Source organism: Athene noctua, chromosome 5 (assembly GCF_965140245.1).
Source record: "Athene noctua chromosome 5, bAthNoc1.hap1.1, whole genome shotgun sequence".
NCBI classification, from domain to species: domain Eukaryota; kingdom Metazoa; phylum Chordata; class Aves; order Strigiformes; family Strigidae; genus Athene; species Athene noctua.
In genome coordinates, this window is record NC_134041.1 from 51588196 (window position 1) to 51613032 (window position 24837).

The 24837-nt window shown below is 61.7% G+C and overlaps 4 protein-coding genes across 11 annotated transcripts; 2 read left to right on the forward strand and 2 right to left on the reverse strand.

The window, feature by feature from the left end:
- Positions 1–206: 206 nt before the first annotated feature.
- On the reverse strand, positions 207–5285 carry ZDHHC16 (zDHHC palmitoyltransferase 16). 3 transcript variants are annotated; one of them, XM_074907559.1, is made up of 11 exons: positions 4750–5285; positions 3571–3823; positions 3160–3354; positions 2843–2931; positions 2622–2650; positions 2283–2416; positions 1915–2051; positions 1317–1402; positions 935–1058; positions 791–861; positions 207–476 (listed from the first exon to the last, which is right to left on the reverse strand). In XM_074907559.1, exons 1-11 carry the CDS (start codon positions 5004–5006, stop codon positions 418–420), a joined length of 1434 nt encoding a protein of 477 aa, XP_074763660.1. In that variant the 5' UTR covers positions 5007–5285; the 3' UTR covers positions 207–417. The 3 variants fall into 3 exon arrangements, with proteins under 3 accessions (XP_074763660.1, XP_074763661.1, XP_074763662.1); XM_074907560.1 differs by having other exon boundaries at positions 2004–2051; positions 4750–5223; XM_074907561.1 differs by lacking the exon at positions 1915–2051 and having other exon boundaries at positions 4750–5225.
- Positions 5286–6330: 1045 nt separating this feature from the next.
- Positions 6331–8864, forward strand: EXOSC1 (exosome component 1). Of its 3 annotated transcripts, XM_074908421.1 has the most exons (8): positions 6331–6391; positions 6733–6848; positions 7028–7102; positions 7735–7823; positions 8061–8094; positions 8221–8271; positions 8371–8455; positions 8590–8864. In XM_074908421.1, exons 1-8 carry the CDS (start codon positions 6361–6363, stop codon positions 8694–8696), a joined length of 588 nt encoding a protein of 195 aa, XP_074764522.1. In that variant the 5' UTR covers positions 6331–6360; the 3' UTR covers positions 8697–8864. The 3 variants fall into 3 exon arrangements, with proteins under 3 accessions (XP_074764522.1, XP_074764523.1, XP_074764524.1); XM_074908422.1 differs by lacking the exon at positions 7028–7102; XM_074908423.1 differs by lacking the exons at positions 7028–7102; positions 7735–7823; positions 8061–8094.
- A 580-nt stretch (positions 8865–9444) lies between these two features.
- On the reverse strand, positions 9445–12023 carry PGAM1 (phosphoglycerate mutase 1). The gene is made up of 4 exons (XM_074907567.1): positions 11799–12023; positions 11163–11437; positions 10475–10655; positions 9445–10388 (listed from the first exon to the last, which is right to left on the reverse strand). Exons 1-4 carry the CDS (start codon positions 11935–11937, stop codon positions 10219–10221), a joined length of 765 nt encoding a protein of 254 aa, XP_074763668.1. The 5' UTR covers positions 11938–12023; the 3' UTR covers positions 9445–10218.
- Positions 12024–12132: 109 nt separating this feature from the next.
- RRP12 (ribosomal RNA processing 12 homolog) lies at positions 12133–24449 on the forward strand. 4 transcript variants are annotated; one of them, XM_074907563.1, is made up of 34 exons: positions 12133–12618; positions 13627–13862; positions 13959–14042; positions 14261–14337; positions 14517–14622; positions 14762–14878; positions 14993–15131; positions 15396–15523; positions 15815–15913; positions 15984–16075; positions 16153–16264; positions 16419–16516; positions 16681–16795; positions 17064–17206; positions 17400–17521; positions 17676–17740; positions 17851–18013; positions 18114–18268; positions 18629–18696; positions 18879–18972; positions 19179–19337; positions 19463–19543; positions 19627–19732; positions 19857–19981; positions 20077–20223; positions 20576–20667; positions 20780–20938; positions 21094–21266; positions 21405–21521; positions 21854–21903; positions 22121–22199; positions 22439–22506; positions 22903–22985; positions 23190–24449. In XM_074907563.1, the coding sequence occupies exons 1-34, from the start codon at positions 12480–12482 to the stop codon at positions 23290–23292; spliced, it is 3894 nt and encodes a 1297-aa protein (XP_074763664.1). In that variant the 5' UTR covers positions 12133–12479; the 3' UTR covers positions 23293–24449. The 4 variants fall into 4 exon arrangements, with proteins under 4 accessions (XP_074763664.1, XP_074763663.1, XP_074763665.1 ...); XM_074907562.1 differs by having other exon boundaries at positions 19857–19964; positions 20066–20223; XM_074907564.1 differs by lacking the exons at positions 14261–14337; positions 14517–14622.
- The last annotated feature ends 388 nt before the right edge of the window (positions 24450–24837 follow it).

Consider the following 24837-nt stretch of genomic DNA (forward strand, 5'->3'; position numbering starts at 1 on the left):
GGGAGTGCTTGGAAGCCAGGGGTGCCATCCTCTGTGCCCAGCCCTGCCAGAGAGCCGAGCTGGGCCATGTGCTGGCCCGTACCTGTGCTAGCCAGGGCAGCAGCTTCAGCTAGAGCGGAGAGCAGCGGCTTGGCTGCCTTTCCCCGGGGCTGCCTGCAGCACCAAGGAACCAAGAGAGCAGGCATCCAGGCACCAACACCCTCCAAAGAGATTCCCGTGGCTGTGGCTCCGGTCGGCGATGCGTGCCAGCACCCGCCTTCTGCCAGATGCCTGGGCCAAAGGGAGCCGTGGTGGGGGAGTGGGTCCCCTGTGTGCTCCCCTGCCTGCGGGGAGGGACGTCTCTGCAACACCCGGGGGGGCCTCAGATGGCCAGGAGCGGTGAGCGCTGCTCGGTCACGCAGGGAGGCAGGTCCCAGCTCAGGCCTGTCCCGTGGGGCAGGTGAGGAGAGGGCAGCAGTACACGGGTGAGCCAGTGCCTGTGGGGAGAGGAGTGAGGCCACAGCAAAAAGCTGAAGTGCCCGCGGTTCTCGGCTCTGCAGAGCCGCCAGGGCTATGCGCACGTGTCCCCGAGCTGCTGACAGCTGCGCTCCTTGGCCAAGACTCTCAGCAAAGCGCTCACCCCAGGGCAGGGCTCAGGAGCCACAAGACAGCTGATGCCTGGGTCCTCTGTGCCTTGCAAAGCCCAGAGCGGCACAGAGCAGGGGCTGCCCAACGACAGCCCCAGCGTCCAGCACCCCCACATGCTGCTGAGCCACCACCTTCCCAGGCAGGGGCTTCCCTAGGACTTTACCTTGGTGTATCCACGCCCAGAAACACCTTCCAGTTATCCCAGCTGCCATAACTGTAGGGGTTCCTGAAGACCTGTGGGCCAGGGAAGCGCAGGTCACATCTGGCTCTGCCCCGCCAGCCCCCCAGCTCTGCGGGCTGTGCTCACCTTGCCTTTCTTCCACAGCCTCTGCTTCTCCTTCTTGTTGATGTGCCGCTCGATGCTGGTTTCCCCACGAGTGATGAGGGCAGCATGCCACAGCGTGAGGGCACCCAAAGCCAGAGCCACCGAGCTGGGGATGGCAAGGGACAGCAGGTTGCACACTGGCCGTCCTTCCCTGGTGCTGCAGATGCAGGGGGCTGACCCACAGCTGCATAGGTGGGTCTGCCATGACAGAGAGCCAGAATCTCTCCTCCTCTGGGGCCCAAGAGCTGGCAGGGCAGGGACATCTGTGCTAGAGCAAGCCAGCCCAGCCAGAGGGTGAGCAATGCCACAGGGCAGGGGGCTGCACGCTGCTTCCCCCAGCACCCTCGCCCCCAGCCCCCCTCACCTGCACAGGACCCAGAGGTAGACAACGCTCTTGTGGAAAGCTCGCTGGCGGAAGGAGAAGGTGGGTGGTGGGGTCTGGTAGTACGTCTGGAAAAGGACCATAGAGAGGCAGGGATTACCCCAACTGCTTTACAGCTTGAAGCCAGACGGAGGGACTGCTGCACCCCTCAGAGATGCAGGGCTCGGACAGCTGGAAGGGACTGCAGCTGGAGCCAACACAACAGCCAGGGTGATGGAGAGGCAGCCTGAGACAGCCACGAGACAGACAGACACCCGAGAGCTGGCAGATGGGCAAGAAGCAGTGGGCTGGAGATCAGGGGGCAGGGAGCAGCCACGGGACCACTCAGGACACTGCACCACACCGCAGCTGACGCTCAGGGCAGGATGTGTGCACACTGCCGCAGCTTCCCCAGGAAGGCAGGGCCTGAGCAGCACATGCCAAGCTGCTGCCACCAGCCGAAGCCCCTGGCAGCGGGGTGCACAAGGAAGCAGACCCCAAGCTGCTGGAGGCAGTGCCTGTAAGCAGAGCTGCCCGGCCAGCCCCAGCTCTCTGACACACAAGACGAGCAGGGGGGGCTGGTTTTGGCTGTGGGGTGCACCTTGAGAGCAGGGCCCCAAGCGGGACCCAGCCTGCAGGGCAGCTCTGCTCCACACTGCCCAGAGCAGCTGGGGGACAGGGATGTCCCACCTGGTTGACAGCCACCTGCAGTCTCTCCTTCTCAAGCAGTTTCATTCTCTAGGGGGATGGAAAACAGGGCACCAGTTATGTGTCTCAGAGGAGTGGGCCCTTCCCTCTCACCCTCCCCTCCACGGGACCAGTGCAGCTGGGGCCTTGCAGGAGAAGGGAAAGGGGAAGCAAAGTCTCTACAAGGCCAGGCCTGGCCCAGCCTTGTTCTGCAAGCTCAGCCTGGGGAGCCCAGGCAGCCTCGGTGCACAGCAGGGTGTGGGCCGGGGCCTGCCCACTCACCTCAATGGCTGCATAGGCATCCCGGAACATCTCCCAGCCACTGATGCTGCAGTAGATGCAGCCCATGGTCATGAACAGGCAGAAGGAGAAGAAGTAGCGGTGGTTGTAGTGTCCCACACAGTTGTTTAGCCAGGCTGCCTCTGGGGTTAAAGTTACGTAACTGTGACAGACCACAGATCCAAACCCACCCCAGGGACCAGGGCGGTCCTTCAGGGCCCAGCCCCCAGCACACTTCCCTGTGCTGGCTCACTAGGGAGAGGAGTGGGGCAGGGAGAGAATGGGGAAGCAGGGCCGGCTGCCCCCCGAAGAGTGCGGCGGGTTAGTACTGCAGAAGGATACGGCAGTGGTGATCCATCTTCAGCACGCACCTGGGAGGGAGGAGAGCAGAGTCAGTGTCAGCGCAAGCACCCTGTATGGGAGGGGGCAGGCAGCCCCCCCAGCCCTGTGGGCTGGGCAAGAGATGAAGCAAGAAGCTGGCAGAGCAGAGGGGCTGGGGGAAAAGGGGAGGGGTCCCAGAGGCTGCCCTGAGCACTGTGGTGGGCAGAGGGAGGGAGCCTTACCTGTTGCAGATGCTGCAGTGGTGGGTGCGAGCCGGCTTGGGGGCAATGCATTTCCTGCAGACGGAGACGCCGGTGAGATCGTCCTTGGTCTGCGCGCAGGTCAGAAGAGATTTGTGCACCCAAGCCCTGCATCCATCCTCTGCTCCCCTGTAAACCCCCACACCTCCCCACCCCGCACTGCTGACTCTAGCTGCCTCGATCTGGAGGAAGCCTCCTGCAACAAAGCCACCAGGCTGGTTTAGTTCCTCCCAGTGATCAGCCAAAGCTGGTTCCCAGTGCCCAGCCTGGAGAGGCTGTGCTGTTGGTCAGTGCCTCACCTGTGGTGGGTGCCCGGGCGAGGTGGTGATGGCCATGTAGTAGTGGAAGACAATCATGATGAGGTTCCAGTGTCCGTAGGCAAGGTGCCAGCAGATCCAGGCAGGTGTGTAGGTCTGCAGGATGAGGGGCAGCAGGCAGATGTACACGATGGCCACGATGGAGCTAGTCAGCCCGATCACCAGGGCCACAAACACCTATGGGAAAGGGACCTGTGTCACCAGTGGACAGCGCCTGCTCCTCGCTGCCTGGAGAGAGGCACAGGCAAGATCCAGCCCCAGGAAACCAACCTGAACCACACACTGAGGTCCCCACTCCCTTTCTGCCTAGAGCACAGGCAGCCCTAAGATTCAGTTGACCCAGCAGCCCGCTTGCCCCAGAGCCAGGTGCCCCTGCCCAGTGAGGGTACTCACCACACCAAACCACCGGGTGACGTGGTCCACCAGCCAGTAGATGGGCTCAAAGAGGGAGTCGAGCACCACGTCGCCGTTTGTGAAGGAGTTGTAGAGCAGGGAGCGGAGGCAGAGGTGACCGTAGTGCCACAGCTGCTCCACCTGCCGCACCAGCTTAAACCGCCGCCGCCGGCCCAGCCGCAGGCACTTGAGGAGCAGGCGCATCACCGCCGCAAACATCCGCTGCCGGCTCCTCATCCCTGCCACGCTGCGCCTGGGAGAGAGGAGCTCAGTGTGGGCAGGCCGCCCCACTGCCTGCTTGTCCCTCAGGAAGGCTCTTCCCTCCCGAACGTGCTGATGCCAGTCACCTAGCTCCCTGTGATGACTCTGCCGGACGCCTGCCTTCACAGCGGGGCAGGGGCCTCTCTTTTGCCCTGCACCATGATGCAGAGCAGGGGGAGCTGATCCCAGACTCCTGGAGGCTCCAGGGCCACTGGCACTGGGAGAGCTCTCTGCATGGAGCAGGGGGCACAGGCCCCTCGGCATCTGGGCTCAGATGTTCTCTGGCTCCATCTCGTCTTTCCCAGCGGGGAGGGGGCCGGGGGAGCGACATGGAGAGTCTGACTCACAGGAAACCAGAGAAGGCATGAACATCCAGGACGCTGGGCCAGTTCCAGGGATGATCCCAGACCCAGCCCATCCCAACAAGCTTGGGAATGGGGGAACCCACACAAGACCTATGCTTTTATGAGGAGCTGGGCCAGGATTATCCTTCCCCTAGTCCCTCTCCTCACCCCCAAAAAAGCAGGGCCTTGGATGCTGTTTCCCTTCACTTCAACCTGTGGACCAAGCTGCAGAGGCCACCTTGCACCCTTCCCAATATCACAGCCCCACTCTGAGAGTCCCAACACTTCTTCCTTCCCCTCGCCTGCATCCACCTTGGACAATGTGAAGGAGCAACCCAGGGGCAGCCCCAGGCCGAGGCAATGCGGTGCAGCACTCCCTGTCTGCCAAGCCCCTCATCCCACCAAGAGCTGCGCTGGGAGCAAGGAGGAACCCGAGCCGGCGCAACAGCCAGGAAAATGATCTGCAGGGCTGGGGCCCAAAGGCCTCCATGCAGGCAGAGCCCATCAATATTAAGGAGCGAGGCTGCCCCGGGGTTCTGCCATGGCACGTTCTGAGCCTGGGCCGAGTGCTCACCTTGGTGCGGTGCCAGGCAGTGATGCCCCACCCCAGAATCCCTTCAGCGGGGGCCAGTTCCCTGTGCTGCCATACCCACGGTGTAGCCCCCAGGCAGCAGCGGGGAGGGTAAGAGCAGGAGCTGCAGCATCCAGATGGGCTGTCCAAAGGAGCCAGTGGCTCCCCTCTGCCCTGCCAGATGAGCGTGGGGCTGACCTCAAGGCTAGAAGCAGCTGGATATGAGGATACCAGCCCCACCAGCCCACCGGCACAGGCATGGTTCCTGCCCAGGTTTTCTGTACCCTGCTAAGAGAGAGGTGGGATATGCAAACCCTGGTTTCCCCTTGACTCTGCCAAGAACTTTCCTCTGAAACACATCAGGTGCAAGGTGGAGCAACAGTTTGCTGTTGCGCAGCCTTTGGGTGGCACGCATGTCCCTGCTGTCAGTGTGGTTAAAGACAAAATGCTGCATCCAGGTCATGGGGTCAGCTGTCTCCTCCAAACACACAGCAATTCCCTGCCCCTCAGAGGTTTCCTTGCCTAAAACAGGCAGCAGCTGCTCAGCAGAGAGCCCAGAGGGGAAGCAGCCAGCCTGCCCCAGGGCTGAACCCAGCTCTGTCCCCAGGCACCTGCCTGCAGACAGCAGCACAGCCACAGGGATGAGGCTCCAGCAGAGCCGTGCACCCTCCTTGGCCCAGTCAGGCACTGGGACTCCAGCCCTCACACTGCCAACGGCCCTCCCCACATCCCAGAGGGGGCACTGAGCCCACGGGGATGGGACAGCAACCACCAGCACAGCCAAAACCACAGGCAGCATCACAGCCCGGGAGTAGGGAACCTTAGATTTGGCCCTGCCCCAGGCACAGCCAGGGCCCTGCTCCTGCCAGGTCCAGCCACGCAGACCCTGCCCTATGGCACCCTCCAGTGGCACCCAAAGCCCAGCTCCCTCAGTTCAGTAGCACCTAGCCCCACAGCACCAAGATACTCTGCGACACCCAGCCCCATCACGAAAAGGCTGCCCATACCAACAGCAAAAAGCCCTCAGCCCCGCTGCATCCCACCCCATAACACCCGGTATCCCCAGCGTCAGAGCACTCCCAGCCCCTCCAGGCCCACAGCATCCCTCTCCATTACCTCCCAACCCCATAGCACCCCCAGGCCCACAGCACACACCCCCACTGCCTCCCAGGTCCACAGCACCCCCAGCCTCTCCAGGCCCGCAGTATCCCCCCACTGCCTTCCTACTCCGTAGCACCCCCAGGCCCACAGCATCCCCCCACTGCCTCCCAGACCATTCAGGCCCACAGCACCGCCACCCCTCCCCATCGCCTCCCAGCTCCCTGGAGGCCCACAGTCCATCCCAGATCCACGACATCCCGCAACAACTAGCCCCGCCCGGCGCCGCCGACCTGCCGCCCGCGCCCCGCCGCCCGCCGCCTCCATGCCCGGCGCCCCGCCGCCCTCACGGCCCCTCCAGCCGCTCCCGCCGCACTGCGCCTGCGCGCCGGCCGCGCAGGGCATGCCGGGAAAGCGCCCTCTGCCGGCGCCGGCCTACATCTCCCAGCAGGCAGCGCGGCCGCGGCCCGCTCCCGCCCGGGGAGAGCCAATCACCGCCCTGCAGCCGCGGCCAACATGGCGCCTCCCGCACGGTACTGCGTCCCCGGTGAGCGCGGGCCCGGGCGGCTCGGGGAGGGGCGGTGGGGCGCCAGGGGTAGGGGAGGGGGTTCCTGGGGCCGGAGGTTGCTTAAGGGTAGCCCGGAGTTGGGGGGTACCCGGGGTAGGATGGGGGAGGGCGGCCCGGAGCTGCGGGGCCGCGGGAGGGGGGTGTGTGGAGGGGGGCAGGTTTCCTTTGATGTGTGTGTGGGGAAGTACTGGACGGCGGTGGCTAGTGGGGTTGGGGGGGCTGCCCCGCCGCGCAGGGTCGGCCAGGAGCGGGCACTGTGCCCGGGGTGCAGGCCAGAGCTGGATCGTGGCAGCGTCAGCCGCTGACCTACCGCCTCGTAGGCGAGCGGCTGTGCAGTGTGGACGAGGCCACGGCTGGCGGCGGGACCTACACCCGGCACGGCTTCATCTTCTCCTCACTGGCTGGCTGCCTGGAGAAGAGGAGCGAGGACAACGGGGTGAGCATGGCTGCAGCACGCGCTGCCCATCCTTACAGCCAGGTGCCGAGGCTGCGCAGACCCTTCCCAACTGGGGAATTGGTCTCCGACAGGGTTCAGCCTGTGCCTGCGAGCCTGGTCCTGCGTGATCCTGTGCACGGGCTATGTACCAACTAACCCTCACATCTGCTGCCCTGCAGCTGCCTGTTGTATCAGTGGTGAGAGATGCCGAGAGCCAGCTCCTGCCCGATGTGGGAGCCGTGGTGACATGCAAGGTAGGGCACTGGAGTGCACAGAGATGACAAACAGCGTGGACTTTGCTCTCTGCCTCATGCTGAGGTTTGTTCCTGCACATGCATGGGGTGGGTTGAGAAGCCCCTGGGCTTGTTAGTACCCTCTGTACAACTCCCAGTCAGGCAGAGGCAGCTCCCTTGGGTCCCTCACTCACAAAGAAGACAGATATCAGCGCAGGGGACACCTGCCTTTCGACTTTGCCTGCCCCGATGCTGAGGTGGGCTGAGGGCAGGTTTTTCTCTGCTTTCCCTTTCAGAACTCTTGCTGGGGCAGGGTGTGTGGAGGGCAGAGCCTGGGGCAGCTTGGAGAAAGCATGGCACAGACCAGGGATTAGTTTAGACCCTGACAGTGGGAGAGGGACTGGGATCACAGCAGGTCTCAGTCTTATTTGTGTGTCTTGAATTGCACAAGTATTATCTTCCTCGCCTGGCTTACTGCTGGGTGTCCCACCTCTGCCACCACTACTTTGGTCACAAGAAGGAGGCCGAGTGAGACACAAGCTCCCTGCTGTCCTGCCTGCACCCTGCCCTTTCCCTGTCTGGAGCAGGGTGCACTGGGGTGACAGCAGGCCTGCGCTGGCAGCTGGCACTGATTCCCCTTTTTCTCTGGGCAGGTTTGCAGCATTAACTCTCGCTTTGCCAAGGTGCACATCCTGTACGTCGGCTCCACACCACTGAAATCCACCTTCCGGGGGACGATACGGTAGGGAGAGGGCTGCATTCCCCACAAGATGGGGTGCCCAAGAGCCCATCCTCGAGGGGGGAGGAAAGCTTTTCTGGGCGGCACAGCTGGCTGCCCTGGCAGGAGCTCTGCCCCGAGCACCGGGCAGGTGTCCAGCAAGTCCTGGCGAGCACCCAGGGAGGCCAGGGCAGCTCCGGCCACAGGCTGGAGAGTCGCCTTCGTTTGCTGGCACTCAGATCCCTCCGTCTCCTTTTTCAGAAGAGAAGATATTCGAGCCACAGAGAAAGATAAGGTCAGTGAGGCGCTGCTGGTGACTGCCTCCGCAGCTGCCCCTGCTTTCTGCTGGTGGGGGGGGGCACTTGTCCCACCTCTGACGAGCACCCCGACATGCTGGTTTTGCCTGCTCTCTTCCATGCAGGTAGAAGTGTACAAGAGTTTCCGCCCTGGTGATATAGTCCTGGCCAAAGTTGTATCCTTTCCCCTTGCGCCCACAGGGAGGGCCTGTCAGGGACAGCAGGTTTGCTCAAGTCCCCTGGGGGAGGTGTTTCCCTTGACCCTGTCTAACCAGATCTCCCTGGGGGATGCACAGTCTAACTACCTGCTGAGCACGGCGGAGAACGAGCTGGGTGTGGTGGTGGCACGAAGTGAAGCAGGTAGGGATGGGGTCCCTGGCTCAGACAGTTTTGCCTCATCCCCGCCTGAGGGGCAGCTGCTGCGGCCTCCTCACTTCCCATGTGGAGGGACGCAATTTCAGAAAGGGGAACCCCTGACGCCTGGTGTCCCTTAGGGGTGCAGATGGTGCCCATCAGCTGGTGCGAGATGCAGTGCCCGCGGACGCACACCAAGGACTTCCGTAAGGTGGCCCGTGTGCAGCCCCAGTTCCTGCAGACCTAGTGGCCCCCCGGGGGGCTGCCACAATCCTGCCGGGGTGGGGCCTGTGGGGCCAGAGCAGCCCCGGGGCAGCTGCAGCCTCCTCCATGCACGCAAGAAGCTGGAACAGCCAGACAGGCCCTCAGTTGCAGGATGGATTTTCTATTTCTGGATAATAAATATTTTTGGAGAGCTCTGTGCTCGTCTCAGTTACAGCCCAGAGAGGTGGCCAGGGCAGCCTGCAGTGTGTGGCTCTGGCTCCCGTAGCAGAGCTGTCGAGGGGATGGGGATGTTGCCCCGGCACTGCAGCGGGGCAGAAGCAGCACGTGTTCCCAGCCCGCTGCTGGAGAAAGGGGAACAACCGGGCGGCTTTGCGGAACGGCAGAGCCGGGCTGTGCAGCCGGGCAGCACTGGCTCCAGGCGCTTGCCTCACCAGGCTGGCTGCCTGAGCGAGCAGAGCTTTTCTGATAACGGCTACAGGCTGCGGCTGTGCTCCACCCCGGGGATCATCTCCTGCGGCCACATGTGCCCCGCCCACCTCAGGACAGGGGCATGCCACACCCTGAGCCTTGAAACCACAGAGCAGCAGGGCGTCACCCCTCCGGCGGGGATTGCGGAGCTGTGCTTTGCTCCCCTGAGCCCCGAGTGCCTTCTGCACCCCCACATCCCTGCCCAGCCCTGCACATGCGTGACCAGAGCCCAAGGGAGTTGCTGGGTGAGGGAGGGAGCCCCACGCAGCTGGGAGCACGTGGCCCGAGAAAGCATGGACACCTTGTTACTGCGCATGACTCCTTTATTGAACTGGAACAAGACAGCTGCTATTGTTGAACAGTTAACACTGACCCGGCACAAGCCCAGGCTCACGGCGCCAGCAGAGGGGGAGGCCACAGACACACACGTGGGATGGAGCACAATGGTGCCCGCTGCACCCAAAGAACGAGGATGGGCTTTGGCTAGGGGAAGTATGTGGTAGACATGACATGAACCTCCAGGCGACCTGCTCCCTCCCTCACCCTTGAGTGCTGTACCCCACACACCACATTATGACCCTTGCAGTGTCTGTGCCTCCTGGTCCTTGTGCCACAGGCCCACGAGGGGATGGGGTACCCATCTTGGTCACCACCTGTGCTGTGCTCGCCCCACTGCTCCCAGGATGACTAAATCAAGCAACAAAACTACAGTAACGGGGTGACAAGAGCTGCCGGGAAAGCAAAGCGGAGGAGGAGCCTGGCATGGTGAGGGATCGCTTGGCATGTCCCCCTGCGGACTGGGCTCAAGGGCTGGGATCTCGGTGCGGAGAGCTGTGCAGTTGCTGCCCAGCAGAGCCAGGGCTCCCTGTTGCGCCAGGGCTCCGCATATACGGCCCCTCGCCCCCAGGCCCCCCGGCTGTTTGCAGTGGGGAGCCTGGTTCCGAGGGAACGGGCCAAATCCTGGGGAGCTGCTCCAGTTCCGCAGCTCCAAGTTCCTACGGCTGTGGGGGATGTGCACAGAGGGGTGGGGGGATGGCAGGGGACTCATCTACTATGTGCTAGCCTGCTGCCCACCCTCACTTCTTGACCTTGCCCTGAGCAGCGACAGCTTCCATGGCCTTGCGCACCGTCTCCTCATCCCCCAGGAACTGCATGGGCTTGACGGGTTTCAGGTTCTTGTCCAGCTCGTAGACGATAGGGATGCCAGTGGGCAGGTTCAGCTCCATGATGGCCTCTTCTGACATGCCTGCGAACACAGAGGTGCCGTCAGTCACGGCCCTGCTTGCACAGTGACAGCGAGACCCCCATGATACCCCTGCAAGGGTGACGTACCTTCCAGGTGCTTGACAATTCCACGCAGGCTATTGCCGTGGGCAGCAATAAGGACTCGCTTTCCCTCTTTGATCTGTGGGACAATTTCCTCATTCCAGAAAGGCAGAGCCCGGGCGATGGTGTCCTTCAAGCTCTCACATGTCGGCAGCTGGTCCTCCGTCAGGTCAGCATAGCGACGGTCCTGGGGGAATGGCCACACTCACGCAGCAGCCCAACACAGTGTGGGAAGGCAGTGGCAGGTCCTTCATCCCCCCCACCCCAAATTCCCTGCCTGGGGACCTGCTACACATAGGCAAAGCTGGGCTTGGAAACAAAGAAGCGCCACTGAGGTTTGAACCCGTGCTCAGCTACAGTTGGGGCTCTGAACCCCTCCTAAGGAAAACCACACGTTGCTTGCTCTGGGCAAAGAGACCAGAGCAAACATGCATGCACAGGTCACAGGACTAATGATTAACGGGTATCATCCCCTCTACTTTGAGACTGTCCACGTAATGCCCAGAGGTTCAACCTCCCTGGGGAGGGAGCAGGACAAACTCAGCCCAGTGCCGACCAGCACCGTGCACGATGGTTGTGGCTGCCACAATGGAGGCAGAGGGGACCTTGCAGAGGAAGCCAAACCACACTGCAGGGAGGTAAGGTGGCTTTTAGGAGCCTCCCAGCAAGGTAGACGAAGCACAATGGGTCTTACCTTGCTGATGGTGCTGTAGAAGGGGTGATCAGACTGCATGGGAGGCGGAGGGATGTCGTACGAGCGCCTCCAGATCTTCACCTGCGCCTCGCCGTGCTTCGCCGCCGTCTCAGCCTTGTTCAAACCAGTAAGAGCCCCGTAGTGCCTCTCGTTCAGGCGCCAGGTTCGGATAACGGGTAACCACATCTGATCGATGGCGTCCAGGACGGTCCAGAGGGTACGGATGGCCCGTTTCTGTACCGAGGTGAAGCAGATGTCGAACTCGTAGCCGGCATCTAGAAAAGACCAGGGAAAACGGGGTGGGGGGGGGGGGACACGAGGAGGTGAGTGCTAGGCCTTATGCAACCGCTGAGGGCCAAGGGCGGTAGCCTCACCGCGCCAGTACCGGTCGCATCCCCGCAGCCACCGGCCCGTCCCTTAGGTAGATTTTAGGGCGGGCCGGCGGCGGCGGGGACACAGTCGGTACCGGCTAAGCCTCCCCCCCAGTACCTGAGGCTCTCTCCTCTCTGTACTGAAGGCCCCCCCTGCCCCCGGCATCGGAGAACCCCAAAACCACCTCCGGTAGGCCCAAGGCGGCCGCACCTCGTCCTCAAAGCCTACCCAGCTCCCCCCCCCCCCTTTACCGGTCACCGGTACCTCGGAGGGCCTCGCCGCCGCGCCGCGCCTCTTGCTGACCAGCGGGGCTGAGATCAGCATCGTACCAACCGCTGAAGCGGTTCTCCAGGTTCCAGGCGCTCTCGCCGTGGCGGACGAGGACGAGGCGGTAGGCGGCCATGGCGGCGGCGCGGGGCTGAGGGCAGGTCGGTGCGCGCGCGCGCTCTCCTCACGCTGCTGCTGCCGCGCGCTACTGACGCTGCCGGCGCCGCCCCGCCCCTCCCCGCGCGGCGAGGGCGGGGGGGCGGCCGACACGCATGCGCAGAGCGGCGGGCGGGCGGAGGCGCACGTAGCGCATGGCGCGGCACGAAGGGCGGTGCGACCTTCAGGGCGTGACGTCACCGCGCCGTGACGCGGCCGCGGGAACCCGCCGGGGCTGCTCAGCCGCACCGGGCGCCCGCCCGGCTCACGGGCTCTGTGCGAACGGTTCCACCGCCCCCTGAAGGGCGCTGTCTGGCAGACGCCTTCGCGGACGGCCACCCCGCGGGTCTCCCCTCCAAGCCCCATCCGGGCGCGACCCCGCTCAGCTCCCCCGGCACCGCTGCCCGCCCGCCTCGCCGGGACGCGGCCAGCCCCGGGGGCAACGCTGCCCGCACTCGAGATGGCGGCGGGCGCAGGAAGCGGAAGGGGCGTGGCGCGGTGGCACGTGGAGCCGGTTCCAGCATGGCGCGGAGCGGGCGGCTCCGCTCAGGCGCCGCCGCCAAGCTGAAGCGGTGGAGGAAGGGCCACAGCAGCGACTGCAACCCCGAGACCCGCCAGCATCGTCTGGCCGCCCGCAGCCGCTTCTGCAGCCGGCCCGCGGGTGAGGGCAGGGAGGTGGGCAGGGAGGCGGGCAGGGGCCTTCTGGTGCGGGCAGCTCCCTGCCTGTGCCCGGCTCGTCCTGGCGGGGACTGCAGGGGCGCGGGGCGAGCCTTTGGGTTCCCGGCTCCCGAGAAGTGGGGTCGGGGCAGGAGGGCCGGGAGCCACTGGTCCCCGAGCTGCAGCCCCGCGAGGCGGAGGCAGCAAACCGGGGAGGAGAACGGAGCCCGCGGCGTAACGAGTGTGTTCTCGTAACCTTCACCGTGACGGCGGGCCTGCGGAGTGACACGGGGCACGACCTGCAGCAAAGCCTGTCGCTCTATCAGGGCCTGGTGCAATGCCTTGCCCGCAGCCACCAGGATAGGTGCCATCCCAGCAGCATGACCTCCCGGCAGGCTCATGGCAGGAGCCGTTCAGCTCCCAAAAGCCCGTGGGCACACCTGTAAGTGCTGCTGCGGTGTCTGATGCAGAGAGGGACATGACAGAGTCCTGTCCAGAAGGCCTTGTGATAGCAAACAGATCTCAACATTGTGATCTGCAAGTTCGCAGCCCAGGCTGCTGTTAGCCAAAGACATCTTTATCCTGCAAATAAAGAAACGTGTCTTGCAGCACACACTGTCCTCTTGCAGCTGGTTTCAAGCTGGTCTGGGACTCTGAGGGATATGAAGTGTGTGCCTTGGCACGGTCTCCAAGTGGAAGAAGATAAATGGGTCAGAGTACAAGTACTTCAGCGTTAAAACCGTGGTACACCAGGACATGTTTGTGAGCATGGGATGCTCTCCTCCATCAGAGGAGATGCCTGGGTTGTGTCCTGGTTTGTTTTCACAGGAATGAGGAGCTCTCTCCAGCTATTGCTGTGCTTTCTGTCATCAGGAGGAAGCAACATCTGTGTCCCACATGCTGGAGATGAGCTCCAGCCATGCCAGTCTGGCTGGGAGGGGAGGTGGGTGTCAGGGTGAATGGCAGAGCAATCCAACTTCATGGTTCTGAGCATCTCTCTTCATCTTGGCAGAGAAAAGTAACTTGACAGTGGATGCGGTGAAGCTGCACAATGAGCTGCAGTCGGGATCTCTACGTCTGGAGCGGACGAGTGACAGTGCTCAGCTCCGTATGGAGGAGGATGATGCTGTGGAGCCCGCCACGGAGAGATCCTCCGGAACCTTCCTGAGCGGGCTGAGCGACTGCACCAACGTCACCTTCAGCAAGGTGCAGCGCTTCTGGGAATCCAACTCTGCTGCTCACAAAGAGGTATGGGCAGAGGCAGGGCTGGGGGAGTCTGGCGGGAATGACCCCCCCCCAGATGTGAGGCTGAGGCCACTGACCTGCTCCACTTGCTGCTCGTAGATCTGTGCCGTGCTGGCCGCCGTGACGGAGGTAATCCGCTCGCAGGGGGGCAAGGAGACCGAGACAGAGTACTTTGCAGTGCTGGTGAGTGAGGGTTGTGGGGAGCTGCTGTTGGCAGCATGGGTGAGCACCCATGGGTGGGTTGGTGGAGGAAGGTGCTGGTGCTCGTAGCCGAGGCCCTGGGTGTCCTTCTTCAGCAGAGATGCTGTTGGGCTGCTCCTGGTTTTTCTGCCCCTCTCCCCAGTGGTTGGGGAAGGCCTGGCCTGGTGTGAGCCACTTGCTCACCCTTCCTCTGTTCCCAGATGACCACGCTGGAGGCAGTGGAGTCCCCTGAGTCACTGGCTGCTGTTGCCTACCTGCTTAACCTTGTCCTGAAGCGGTGAGTGGCTGGCAGAGGAATGGGGAGAGCTACCTGGCCCCATCATGGAAGAGGGGATGGCGCTGTCCCCCCTCCCCAGGCTGGTGAAAGGACCCCAGGCTGGGGATGCAGTTCCCTGTGTGACTGCCACCAGCTGCCTGCTCCTCACCCCACTGACACACCCCTTTCTCTCTCATCAGGGTTCCAAGCCCTGTCCTTATGAAAAAGTTCTCAGATGCCTCAAAAGCTTTCATGGGTATCGTGTCCTCGCAGGCCTGCAGCAGCTCCACCTCTGCCCTGCGATGGGTGAGTAGCCAAGAGTCAGCCAGACTTGCCAGCTCTGGCCAGGAGTCTGCTGAGGGCTAAGGTTGAGGCTGCTGCTCTAGGGTAGTACTGGGGGGTCTCTGTAGGGTGATGCTAACACCCTGCTGCTCCCTTGTCATAGGTCCTCTCTTGCCTTGCCACGCTGCTGCGAAAGCAGGATTTGGCAGCCTGGAGCTATCCCGTCACCCTCCAGGTCTATCATGGCTTGCTGAGCTTCTGTGTTCATACCAAGCCCAAGGTGAGCTCCTGGTGCCCCTTGTGAGGGATGATGCTGCCTTTGGGGCTCGTTTCTGGGACTGGCTGTGCCCCTGAGGTCTGTGGCTTCTATTCATCTGGGCTCTTCTTCCTCCAGGTGCGGAAAGCAGCACAGTATGGCGTGTGCTCTGTCCTGAGGGGCAGTGAGTTCATGTTTGGAGACGCAGCCCCTGAGCATCACCCTGCAGCACCCTCCACTGCCAAGTTCTGTGTGCAGGAGATCGAAAAAGCTGGAGGTGTGGGGTGCTGGAGCAGGGGGTCTCCAGCTGATTGTGGGGGGCCCTATGGCTGAGGGAGAATAAGTACTTGAAGGGAATTGGGGAGGGTATGAGACACCTCTGGGGCGTCCTCAGCCATCTGTCTGTTGCTCTGCTCTTTCCAGTAGTTGGGGGGGTGTTCACGCTGGCTCCATGGATCAGCCCCGATGCTGTCACAGGGGCTTTGCCATGGGCAGGGCTTTGCCACGTGGTACCACAGGCTCAGATATTGCTCTCCTGCAGGCACCAAGGAGGCGACCACCACCCTGCATGTCCTCGCCCTGTTGCGGGACCTGCTGCCCTGTTTCCCAGCGGCCGTGGTGAAGACCTGCTGTGAGACCTTGCTCCGAGTCATGACCCTCAGCCATGTGGTGAGTGTCCCCACACTGGGGATGGCAAGGGCAGCCCCTTTCCCCCTCAGCTGTACCCTGGAAGGGCTTGAACGCCCTTGGCTGCTGGCTGGGAGCCTGTAAATGCGGGATGCAAATGTGGAGGAGCCCGGGGCAGCTGGTACTTGCTGGCCTGCCTGCTGTGCAAGAGCAAGGCTGAAGATGGGCCACAGTTGCAGCAGTGCTGGGCTTCCCGGGGCAGAGCCTGCTTTGGGGTAGGGGGACCATGGGTGCAAAGCAGAGCCACCCCTGCTGACACTTTGTCCTCTGCAGCTGGTGACAGCGTGTGCCATGCAAGCTTTCCACAGCCTCTTCAGCGCCCAGGCCAGCATGGCCTGCCTGCCAGCTGAACTCAACGCCCAGATCATCACCGTGAGTGTGGGGTGCCAGTGTGGGGAGGGCTGGCAGTGCCACAACACTCACCCCCCGTCTGCTTCCCCAGGCCCTCTACGACTATGTGCCCAGCACGAGTGACCTGCAGCCGCTGATGACCTGGCTGTCCACCATGGAGCGAGCGCACATCAACCTGGGCAGGTGCAGGCAGGGGCCACAGCTGGGCAGGGGCAGAAGTGGGTGCTTGGTCTCTCACCCGCCTGGTCTCACTCCTCCAGGCTTCAGAAGGACCTGTGCTGGGCTCACCTGCCCCGGCTCTTCTCTGCCACCATGAACTGCTTCCTCTCTCCACACTCCCAGGTGGTGGTGGCGGCGGCACAGACCCTGGAGGTACTACACACGGGTGCTTGGCTGCCCAGGGCCTCGTGGGGTGCTCTGCCCAGGGGTTTAGGGCTTGCTGGGGAATGGTGTGCCCCTCTGGGCCTGCCAGGCTGGGGGATCCGTGGTCCACTGCTGTCCCATTTTCCCCTCTTTGCTCTTGCAGACCCTCCTGAGCGAGTGCATTGCTCCCCACATGGAGGACCTGGGCACCATCTCTGCATCTGCCCCAGCCCCTGCTGCCTACCTGTGCAAGATGTTCAGGTGAGGAGTGGTACTGTGGGAGAGGCTGTCCCACAGCCTCTAAGCCTGGCAGCCCTTTAAGCAACCTCTGTCCAGTCCCCAGTGTGGACGGGCAGGCCTGGTGGGCACCCTGATCGCTGCTGGGTTAGCCCCCCACCAGCGTGACTGTTCTCTCTCCTTCCCAGGTCAGTGGAGGAAGGCCTGACATACCGTTTCCACGCAGCATGGGATGAGGTGCTGCGGGTGCTGGAGATCTTCTTTGAGACATGTGGGAAGCAGTGCCACCCCATCATGAGGAAGGTGAGCCAGGCTGGGAGGGCACAGACTCATTCGTGGAGGTGGGTGGAGTGGCTGCACTGCTGCCTGGGCTGCATTGTCCTCTCCAGCTGTGGAGCAGGGACGTCCTGGTGCCCGCTGTCCTGCCCGTGTGTGGGCAGGGTGTGTGCAGCTCTGGGGCTCAGCGCAGAGACATGCAGGGCAGCTGGCATCCCTGGGCAGGCATAGTGAGTGACACATGCCAGGCCTGCCTCCGTGGCTCCTCTGTGACCGTCCTGCCCTGTCCTTGCAGTGTCTCCAGTCCCTATGTGACCTGCGTCTCTCCCCACACTTCCCCTACACCACTGAAGTGGACCAGGCGGTGGGGGCTGCCTTGAGCACCATGGGCCCCGAGGTGCTGCTGGAAGCCGTGCCCCTGGAGATCGACGGCAAGGAGTGAGTGCAGCCACAGGGTAGCAATTCTGCAGCTGTTTGTTACATTCCTGTTCAGTTCCCATGCAGTGCTGGAGGTGTTTGGCTCTGCTGAGCCCACGTGTGCCCAGCTTTAGGGCTGGGTGGAGGTGCCCTGTGCCCAGAAGCTCCTGCTGGCACTGCCCCACACTTCCCTGACCTGTGCCTTCCCTCCCAGGGAGACGCTGGATTTCCCCCGCAGCTGGCTCCTGCCAGTGCTGCGGGACTATGTGCAGGGCGCGCGGCTTGGCTTCTTCACCAGCTACTTCTTGCCCTTGGCGGCCACCCTGAAAAGCAGAGGTGAGGAGGGTGGCACAGTGGGGGGCCCAGCAGGTCTGGTCCTGCACTCCCCAGAGCCCCAGGGTGCTCTGTGGGACCTCCCTTCCCTCCCCTGGGGTGGAGCGGGGCTTTGCCACCTCTGCTGCTCTGCTCATCTCTCCCTTCTCTTCTGCAGCGCTGGAGTTTACCCAGGCTGGGAAGAGTGTGGAGGCCAAGATCTACGACACGCTGCAGTGGCAGGTAACGAGGAGTGCCCGGGAGCCCTGCCGTGGCATACCTGTGGTGCCAGGCCTGGGAGCGGTGACTTGGATGAAGGGTGCTGTCTTCCCAATTCTTCTTTTGCCTTTCAGGTCTGGACCCTGCTGCCCGGCTTCTGCACCCACCCCACGGACGTGCTGGAAGCCTTCAAGGGGTTGGCCCGCACCCTGGGCATGGCCATCAGTGAGCGCCCAGACCTCCGGCCTACCGTGTGCCAGGCCTTGCGCACCCTCATCCACAAAGGCTGCGAGACAGGTTGGGGGGGGGGTACAGACCCTCGTGGTGGTCCCTGTCCTCAGTGGTGACCTGGAGAGGGGAGGTGCTGATCCATACCCCACTGTTGTTCTCTCCCTAGATGCTGAGCGAGCAGAAGTGGGTCGCTTTGCCAAAAATTTCCTGCCTATCCTCTTCAACGTGTACAGCCAGCCTGAGGAGGACGGAGGCAACAGTGCTCAGCGCCGCTCTGTGTTGGATACTGTCCGTGCTTACCTGACCATCACCGACCCCCAGGTGAGGGGGGCAGTGGGACAGGCTGTGCTGCCTTGGGCCAGCATCTCCCAGCATCACGCAGTCTGCTGGGGCTGTGGTGGGTGCCTGACTGGAGGGGACAGGAAGAAAGAAGCTGAGCAGAGAGTACCCCTTTGTGCCCCCATGGGTAGGGAGCCCTTTCTAGCTGGTGGTCTGGGATTTCCCATTCTTGGAGCCACATCTGGCGCATCATGCACAAGCCCTTTGTGAATTTGTCCAGCTCTTTTTGGACCTTTTGATGCTTTTGGTCTCCACAAAGTCCCATGGCAGGGCATTTGCCAGGTGGATTGCAAACTCTTGTAAAAGTCAGTTCTGATCGTGCTCTGTGTGCCTGCTCTGCAGATGGTGTGTGGGTTCCTGCAGAAAGCCAGCATGAAGCTGACCAGTCCTGAGAGCTCCGAGTTTGCCAGGTAACACCCAGAGACTGGTGCTGCTGTTTTCCTCCTGATGGGCAGCACTAGGGCACTTGTACTGTCCCATATGGGATGTGCTACTCTCATGCATCTGATGAGACTTGCAGCTGAGTCCCAGCTTGGTCAGGCAGTGTTAGTGATGCTGTAGCTGCCCACCCACACGTCTTTCTCTGCTGCAGACTCTCCATCCTGGACCTGGTGGTGGCAATGGCACCTTATGCTGATGAGCAGTCTCTGGGCTCCCTGTACCGCACCATCCAGCCTTCCCTCCAAGTGAGTCAGCCCCCAGTCCTGACAAGTGCAGGGGGTGCAGTGGGGCACCTTCTGCTTGCTGCCAGCTTGGACCCACACTCTGGGGGGCTGAGCAGCTGCTCTAGGGGACAGATCCCTGTTGGGTGGCATGGGATGCTGCAGAGTCCCTTCAGACACCATGGTAAGGGGCTTCTTTGACAGCAGTGGCATGTTGGCTGTCCCTGCAGAGCAAGGAGCACAGTATGCAGAAGAAGGCGTACCGCGTGCTGGAGGAGGTGTGTGCTGCCCCCCATGCCCCCTGCCAGGCCTTCGTCCACTCCCACCTGCAGGATCTGCAGGCAGTGCTGCTGGACTCGCTGAAGAGTGCGGCGTCCCCAGCAAAGAGGGTGAGAGCAAGGGCTGCGGTGGCTGAGCTCAGCTGCTGCTGGGAGGGGAGGGGATGGGGTGGGTGGCAGAGGCAGCCAGGTGTGCATCCCTGGGTGTACCAGTGCTGTGCTGTTTCTTTCCCCAGCCCCGGCTGAAGTGCCTGTTACACATCGTGAAGCAGCTCTCCGCAGAGCATGAGCCCTTTGTCACCGCCCTGGTCCCAGAGGTGAGCATGGGTCCTTGGGGGGACCCGGCTGGTTCTGGCTGCAGGGGTGGAGGCAGGGCTGTGACTTCTCTGTGTGCCTCCAGGTCATCCTGTGCACCAAGGAGGTTTCAGTGGGGGCCCGCAAGAACGCCTTCATGCTGCTTGTGGAGATGGGGCATGCCTTCATCCGCTTCGGGCCCACCCCCCAAGGTGAGCTCCATGGCCGCTCTTGCCATGGGGGGATCAGACCCATGCCCAGCCCTCTGCTGAAATGGGCCAGGGATGCTGCTGGGCATGGGGGTGAGCAGTGCTCTGAGTCGTCCCCCTCTTTCAGAGGCCCTGCAGCGGTTCCTGCTTCTGGTCTACGCGGGACTCACAGGCTCAGTCACCATGATCAGCTGCACGGTGCTGGCGCTGACCCGCCTGTTCTTCGAGTTTAAAGGTGAGTGGGGAACAGGGGCATCACAGGGGGATGAGGCAGCACTCTCTGGTGAAGGGTGCCAGGAGGAGGCTGGCCATGGCTGAGCCCTGCTGTGGTTGCAGATCACCTGGAGCTGAGCGTGGTGGAGCAGCTCCTGCAGAACATCTGCCTGCTGCTGGCCTCCCGCACGCGTGATGTGGTGAAGGCAGCCCTGGGCTTCCTCAAGGTCACGCTACTGCTTGTGGACACCAAACTGCTGGCTAAGCACGTCCAGACAATGGTGAGAGACGATGATGAGATGCCACACAGGGTGCCCTGAGGAGGGTGGCGAGGCAGAGTTAGGGCTGCCTTGGGCAGGCAGGGGCAGCTCTAGCTGCACCCTGCTTCTGCCTGGGAGCCAGGGGCACATCCTTGATCTCGATGCCTGAGAAGGCAGTGAAGAGGTCCCTCTCCTGAATGCTGGCATAGACCTGCTAGGGAGCCTGCATCAACCAGTCCTGCAAAGCAGAGAGGCCTGGGGTGGGTGTGGGGAGATGGCAGCAGGGTGAGCAAGGTGGCCATGCAAGGGAAGGGTGGGAGGCTGGGTTCCCAGGACAGGGGTGCTTTGGTCTCGAGGGTATCTGTCCTGGCAGCTGGAGGCCGTGGGGAACCTCTCGGACGACATGAGACGCCACTTCCGTATGAAGCTGCGAAACCTCTTCATCAAGTTCATCCGCAAGTTCGGGTGAGCCAGGGGCTCCTGGGTCACGCTGGAGCTGTGCTGGGGCAGCAAGGGAGCTCACTGGGAAGCAGTGTGGAAGGGGGTGGGCACTGACCACTCTCTGTGTGCTCCTCAGCTTCGAGCTGGTGAAGGGCCTGCTGCCAGCTGAGTACCACAAGGTGCTGGTGAACATCCGCAAGGCAGAAGCCCGGAGCCGCAAGCAGCGTGCCCTGAGGCAGGCAGCTGCGGATACTGATGAAGAGGAGGTACCACCAGTACAGCCCAGAGGAGACAGGTGAAGATGGGCCAGGGGGGTGAAGAAGGAGCAGCTCTGTTGGATCTGCTCAGCTGGTGCCTCTAGAGATGCCGGGCCATCTCCTGGGCCACTGCGTGCTGTGAGGCGCCCTGGGACTTGTTCTCTTTCCATCATCTTCTCTGATTTTTGCTCAGCATGGAGGAGATCCTGGCTGACTCAGAGGATGAGGAGGAGGAAGAGGAGGAACGGCAGCGGAGTAAGGAGTGGAGGAAGCAAGCACGGCAGAAGGGCCAGGCCTGGCTGAAAGAAGGGGAAGAGGATGAACCCCTCAACTTCCTGGATCCCAACGTGTCCCAGCGGGTTCTGGGTGAGGAGCGGAGCTTCAGATGTGGCTGGGGTGGGATGGATGGGGCGGGAGCTGATGTGATGCACAGGGATCCTGGGGGTACAACTGCCCCCGGGAGTGGGTCCTTCCCCAGACCCTGACCCATCTTTCTGTGAGCAGCCACCAAGCCAGGCCCCAAGCGGTCCAGAGGAGTGAGCCACGACTTCCAGATGTCTGAGGACGGGCGCCTGATCATCCATGAAGAGGAGGAGGAGATGGACAATGATGAAGCCAAAGGTATTGCCTGGGCTGGCGGGGGCACCACGCTACACTTGCTCTGGTACTCCGAATGGTTTTCTTCCTGCCACCCACATGTGGGAGCTTGGGGAGGGTTGTGGCTGGAAGCAGCAGGCATTGGTGTGGCCTTGCGTCACGCCCGGTGGCTCTCTTCTGGGCCACTGCTACCCAGGGGAGACAGCTCCTTCCATCACCAGGAGGATGCTGGAGGGGATACAGCCACCAGTGCTGGTTTGGGGCACCCTGCTCCTGTGTCTGCTCCATGGGCTGTCAGTACTGGGGCTCTCCTGTGCCTGCAGCCTGCACTGACCCCCTTGTCCCCTGTACCCTAGGAGCAGATGAGGAGATGGCAGATGTGCTACAGGATGTGGGTCTCCGCAGTGTGAGTACAGGGCTCGTGGTCCTGAGGAGATGCTGGGAGAACTTGGCTGTGCCAGCTGCTGGGAGGGGTGTGGGAGGCTGGCTGGGGTCAGGGACATGCACAGGCAGTCTAGAAGGTCTCTGGGCCCCCATGGGAGGAAGCAGGAGGTTGGGGTCCATGGGAGGGCAGAACCGTAAGGACAAGCCAGCAGCAGGGTCACCACTGCCTTCCTCTGCAGAAGAAAAGCCAAAAGCAACGTTTCAGAAAAGAGCCAGACGATGAGGAATCCGAGGCTGGTACCTACCCTCAGTACAGAGGTAAGTCTTCCGACGGTGCCCAGTCTGGGGCTCCCTAGGGGGCCAGAACCATGTACCCATCTTGCTGGGCTGCTCCAGGGCACCTGGAGTAGAGATATTTGCTTATAGGAAATGGTCACCCTCCTCTGCAGTCCTCACACCGAAGAGCTGAAGGCAAAACCAGGAACGGTTACCCCACCCTGGAACTGGTAAGGGGAAGCCCTGGGACCCACTTCCAACAAATGTTTCCTGTTTTCCAGCTGGAGGCTCTGGGATCCACCGGCAGCTGGACAAGGAGCCAGCCTTTGGTGCCGAGTACAGATCCAAGGTGAAGAACCCAGGGGGTCACAGGGTTTGGGTGGGAGGATGCCTGGGGCTCTGCTGGGGAAGGAAGAACCATTTGTTTTCCAGGGGTCTGATCCTGTAGCAGCAAGGCTGGAGGGGATCTCTGCTCCAAGAGGAGCTGCCATTCAGTACCTGTGAATGTTTCCAGCCCATCTTAGAGTCCAGGTCCTGCCCTTGCCATGGCCAGTTCCTGCTCACTGCTCCGAGCAGGTGTCTGTAGCATCATCTGTGTGGCAAATCAGCTCCTAGGGCCATGTGCTCAGCTGGCATCCTGCTGCTGCATAGTCTTTGGGATGGCTGGGTGGCAGGGTTGCACCAAAATGGGACACATGCATCTCCTCTGGTGCTGCATATTCTCCCATGTCACTGTCTCCCACAGAAGGGTAAAGGCGACGTGAAGAAGAAGGGCCAGCTCGATCCCTATGCCTACATCCCCCTGAACAGAGCTAGACTCAACAGAAGGTGAGGCTAACCAGGAGGGGCAGAGAATGAGAAATGAGGCCAAAACTCGGGTTTGGTACTGCTTTTTGTCATTATGGGGTTTTTTGCGGGTGTGGGAGCTCCTTGCCAGATTGTGCTGCTCCTTGCCGAGTTTGGAGCATCCCTGTGCATTAGGTGTGCCCAGTGCCTGCACTGACGCAGCCTTCTGCTCCTTCCTCCCCACAGGAAGCGGGCGAAAATGCAGGGCCAGTTCAAGGGCCTGATGAAGGGAGCCCAGCGTGGGGCCAAGGCCGGCCGCAGGAACCGTCTGAAGGCCCAGCGCCCCTGAGGAGCCTCAGGTTCTTAGTCTGCATCTGCTCAAGGATGGACAATACCCTGTGGCCTCTGGTCACCAGGGGATGGGGTCTTCGTGAGCAGAGTGGAGTGGCAGGGACTCCTTTGCAGAAGGTGTTCTGACGGGGTGACTTCCTAGGGAGTTATGGACTCATGACCCAAGCCCTGCCCTCCTGTGCCTGAAGGAAATTGCTGGGTCGCCTGGTGCAGGGGCGTTGGGGGGTGTGTGTGCGTGTGTGAGAGAGAGCAAGAAATGTGTAATGAGTTCTCTATATTGATAAAAACCCACTCTTCCTACCCAACCCAGATTCCTCCTCTCCTTCCCCTAAGAGCTGCACACAATGCACCTCGTGCTCTGCCTGCTGCCCCGGTGCAGCGGGTTCTTCTGCCATTGCAGCACTGCACCCCATGGGGCTCATGCCTGCATCAGCCTGGGACCTGAAGCCAGAGCCCTCTCCCCAGCGTGGGGCTTGCCTGGGGGCTGCCAGGAGCAACGCTGCAGCACAGAGCAACTGCGTGGCAGTGCCCGTGTCCTGTGCCCTCCTGGCATGCATGCAGTAGGGCTGAGTCGTGGAGTTTGCTAAAGAAAGAAGCCAGAGATGGTGAAGTCCTTTGCTTACAACCAGCTTTCTTATACAGGATCCCCATTGGTAGGATCTTCTGTCCTAAACTGTGGGCTAGAGGATCTGTGCCATGGGGGAACTGTCTGTGTTGGGCTACCACTAGTTTCTGTCCTGCCTCAGCTTCTCCCATATCAGCCATGCCTGGTTGCATGGCAGATACAGTTTGTTGCAAATTTCTTCAAATTGGCTGGAAAACTGCTGCTGCAAACCCCCATGCCTTTCCCTTTTCCTTACACACAAGAGTTGAGAGAAGCCCTTTGCTCTGACCACCTTCTGCCAACTAGACCTGACCAGTGCAAATAATCCTGGACCTTTTTAGTTGCCCAGCCATCCCAGGTTGGCCTGAGCATCTGTTTTTGCCCAGTTTCTGCCCTGAGCCCAAAAGATGGTGTTTGGCCAAGGCATGCTGAAAAGAATGGAGCTGAGGGTAGTGTGTGCTCACACTGCAAAGAACATGTATTTGTGAACACAGCTGGCTTTCCCCTCCTCTTCTGTATTAAAAAGTCTTTATTTTTTTGTCATTTCCTGCTGTGGTAGCTTACATGCTGGAATTGCAATGCTTCTCAAGTCTTCTCATAAGCTAAAAGGATTGTGCTTGTTCAGCCTCTTACTGCAGGCTTCTTTCTGGAGGCTGCAAATCCAGTTTTGTGGTTCTCTTATGTGCTTTTTGTTTTCTTTCCAAGATCCTTTCTTGGATCCCTGGGTGTGGAGGAGGAGCTCTTTTACTGGTATTGGTCCTGCCTTGCCAGGAGCACTGTCCCTTTCCTGCTTCCCACCCAGGGCTTTCACTTGGACTCCTGAGCCCCAGGGCCAGGTTGTGGTGCTGCTGCTCTAACCCTGCCAGAAGGGAGCCCACAGTCTGGCTCACAGGACATGTTTTTCCAGCAGCACCTCCTCTTCAGTCAGCAGGAGCTACA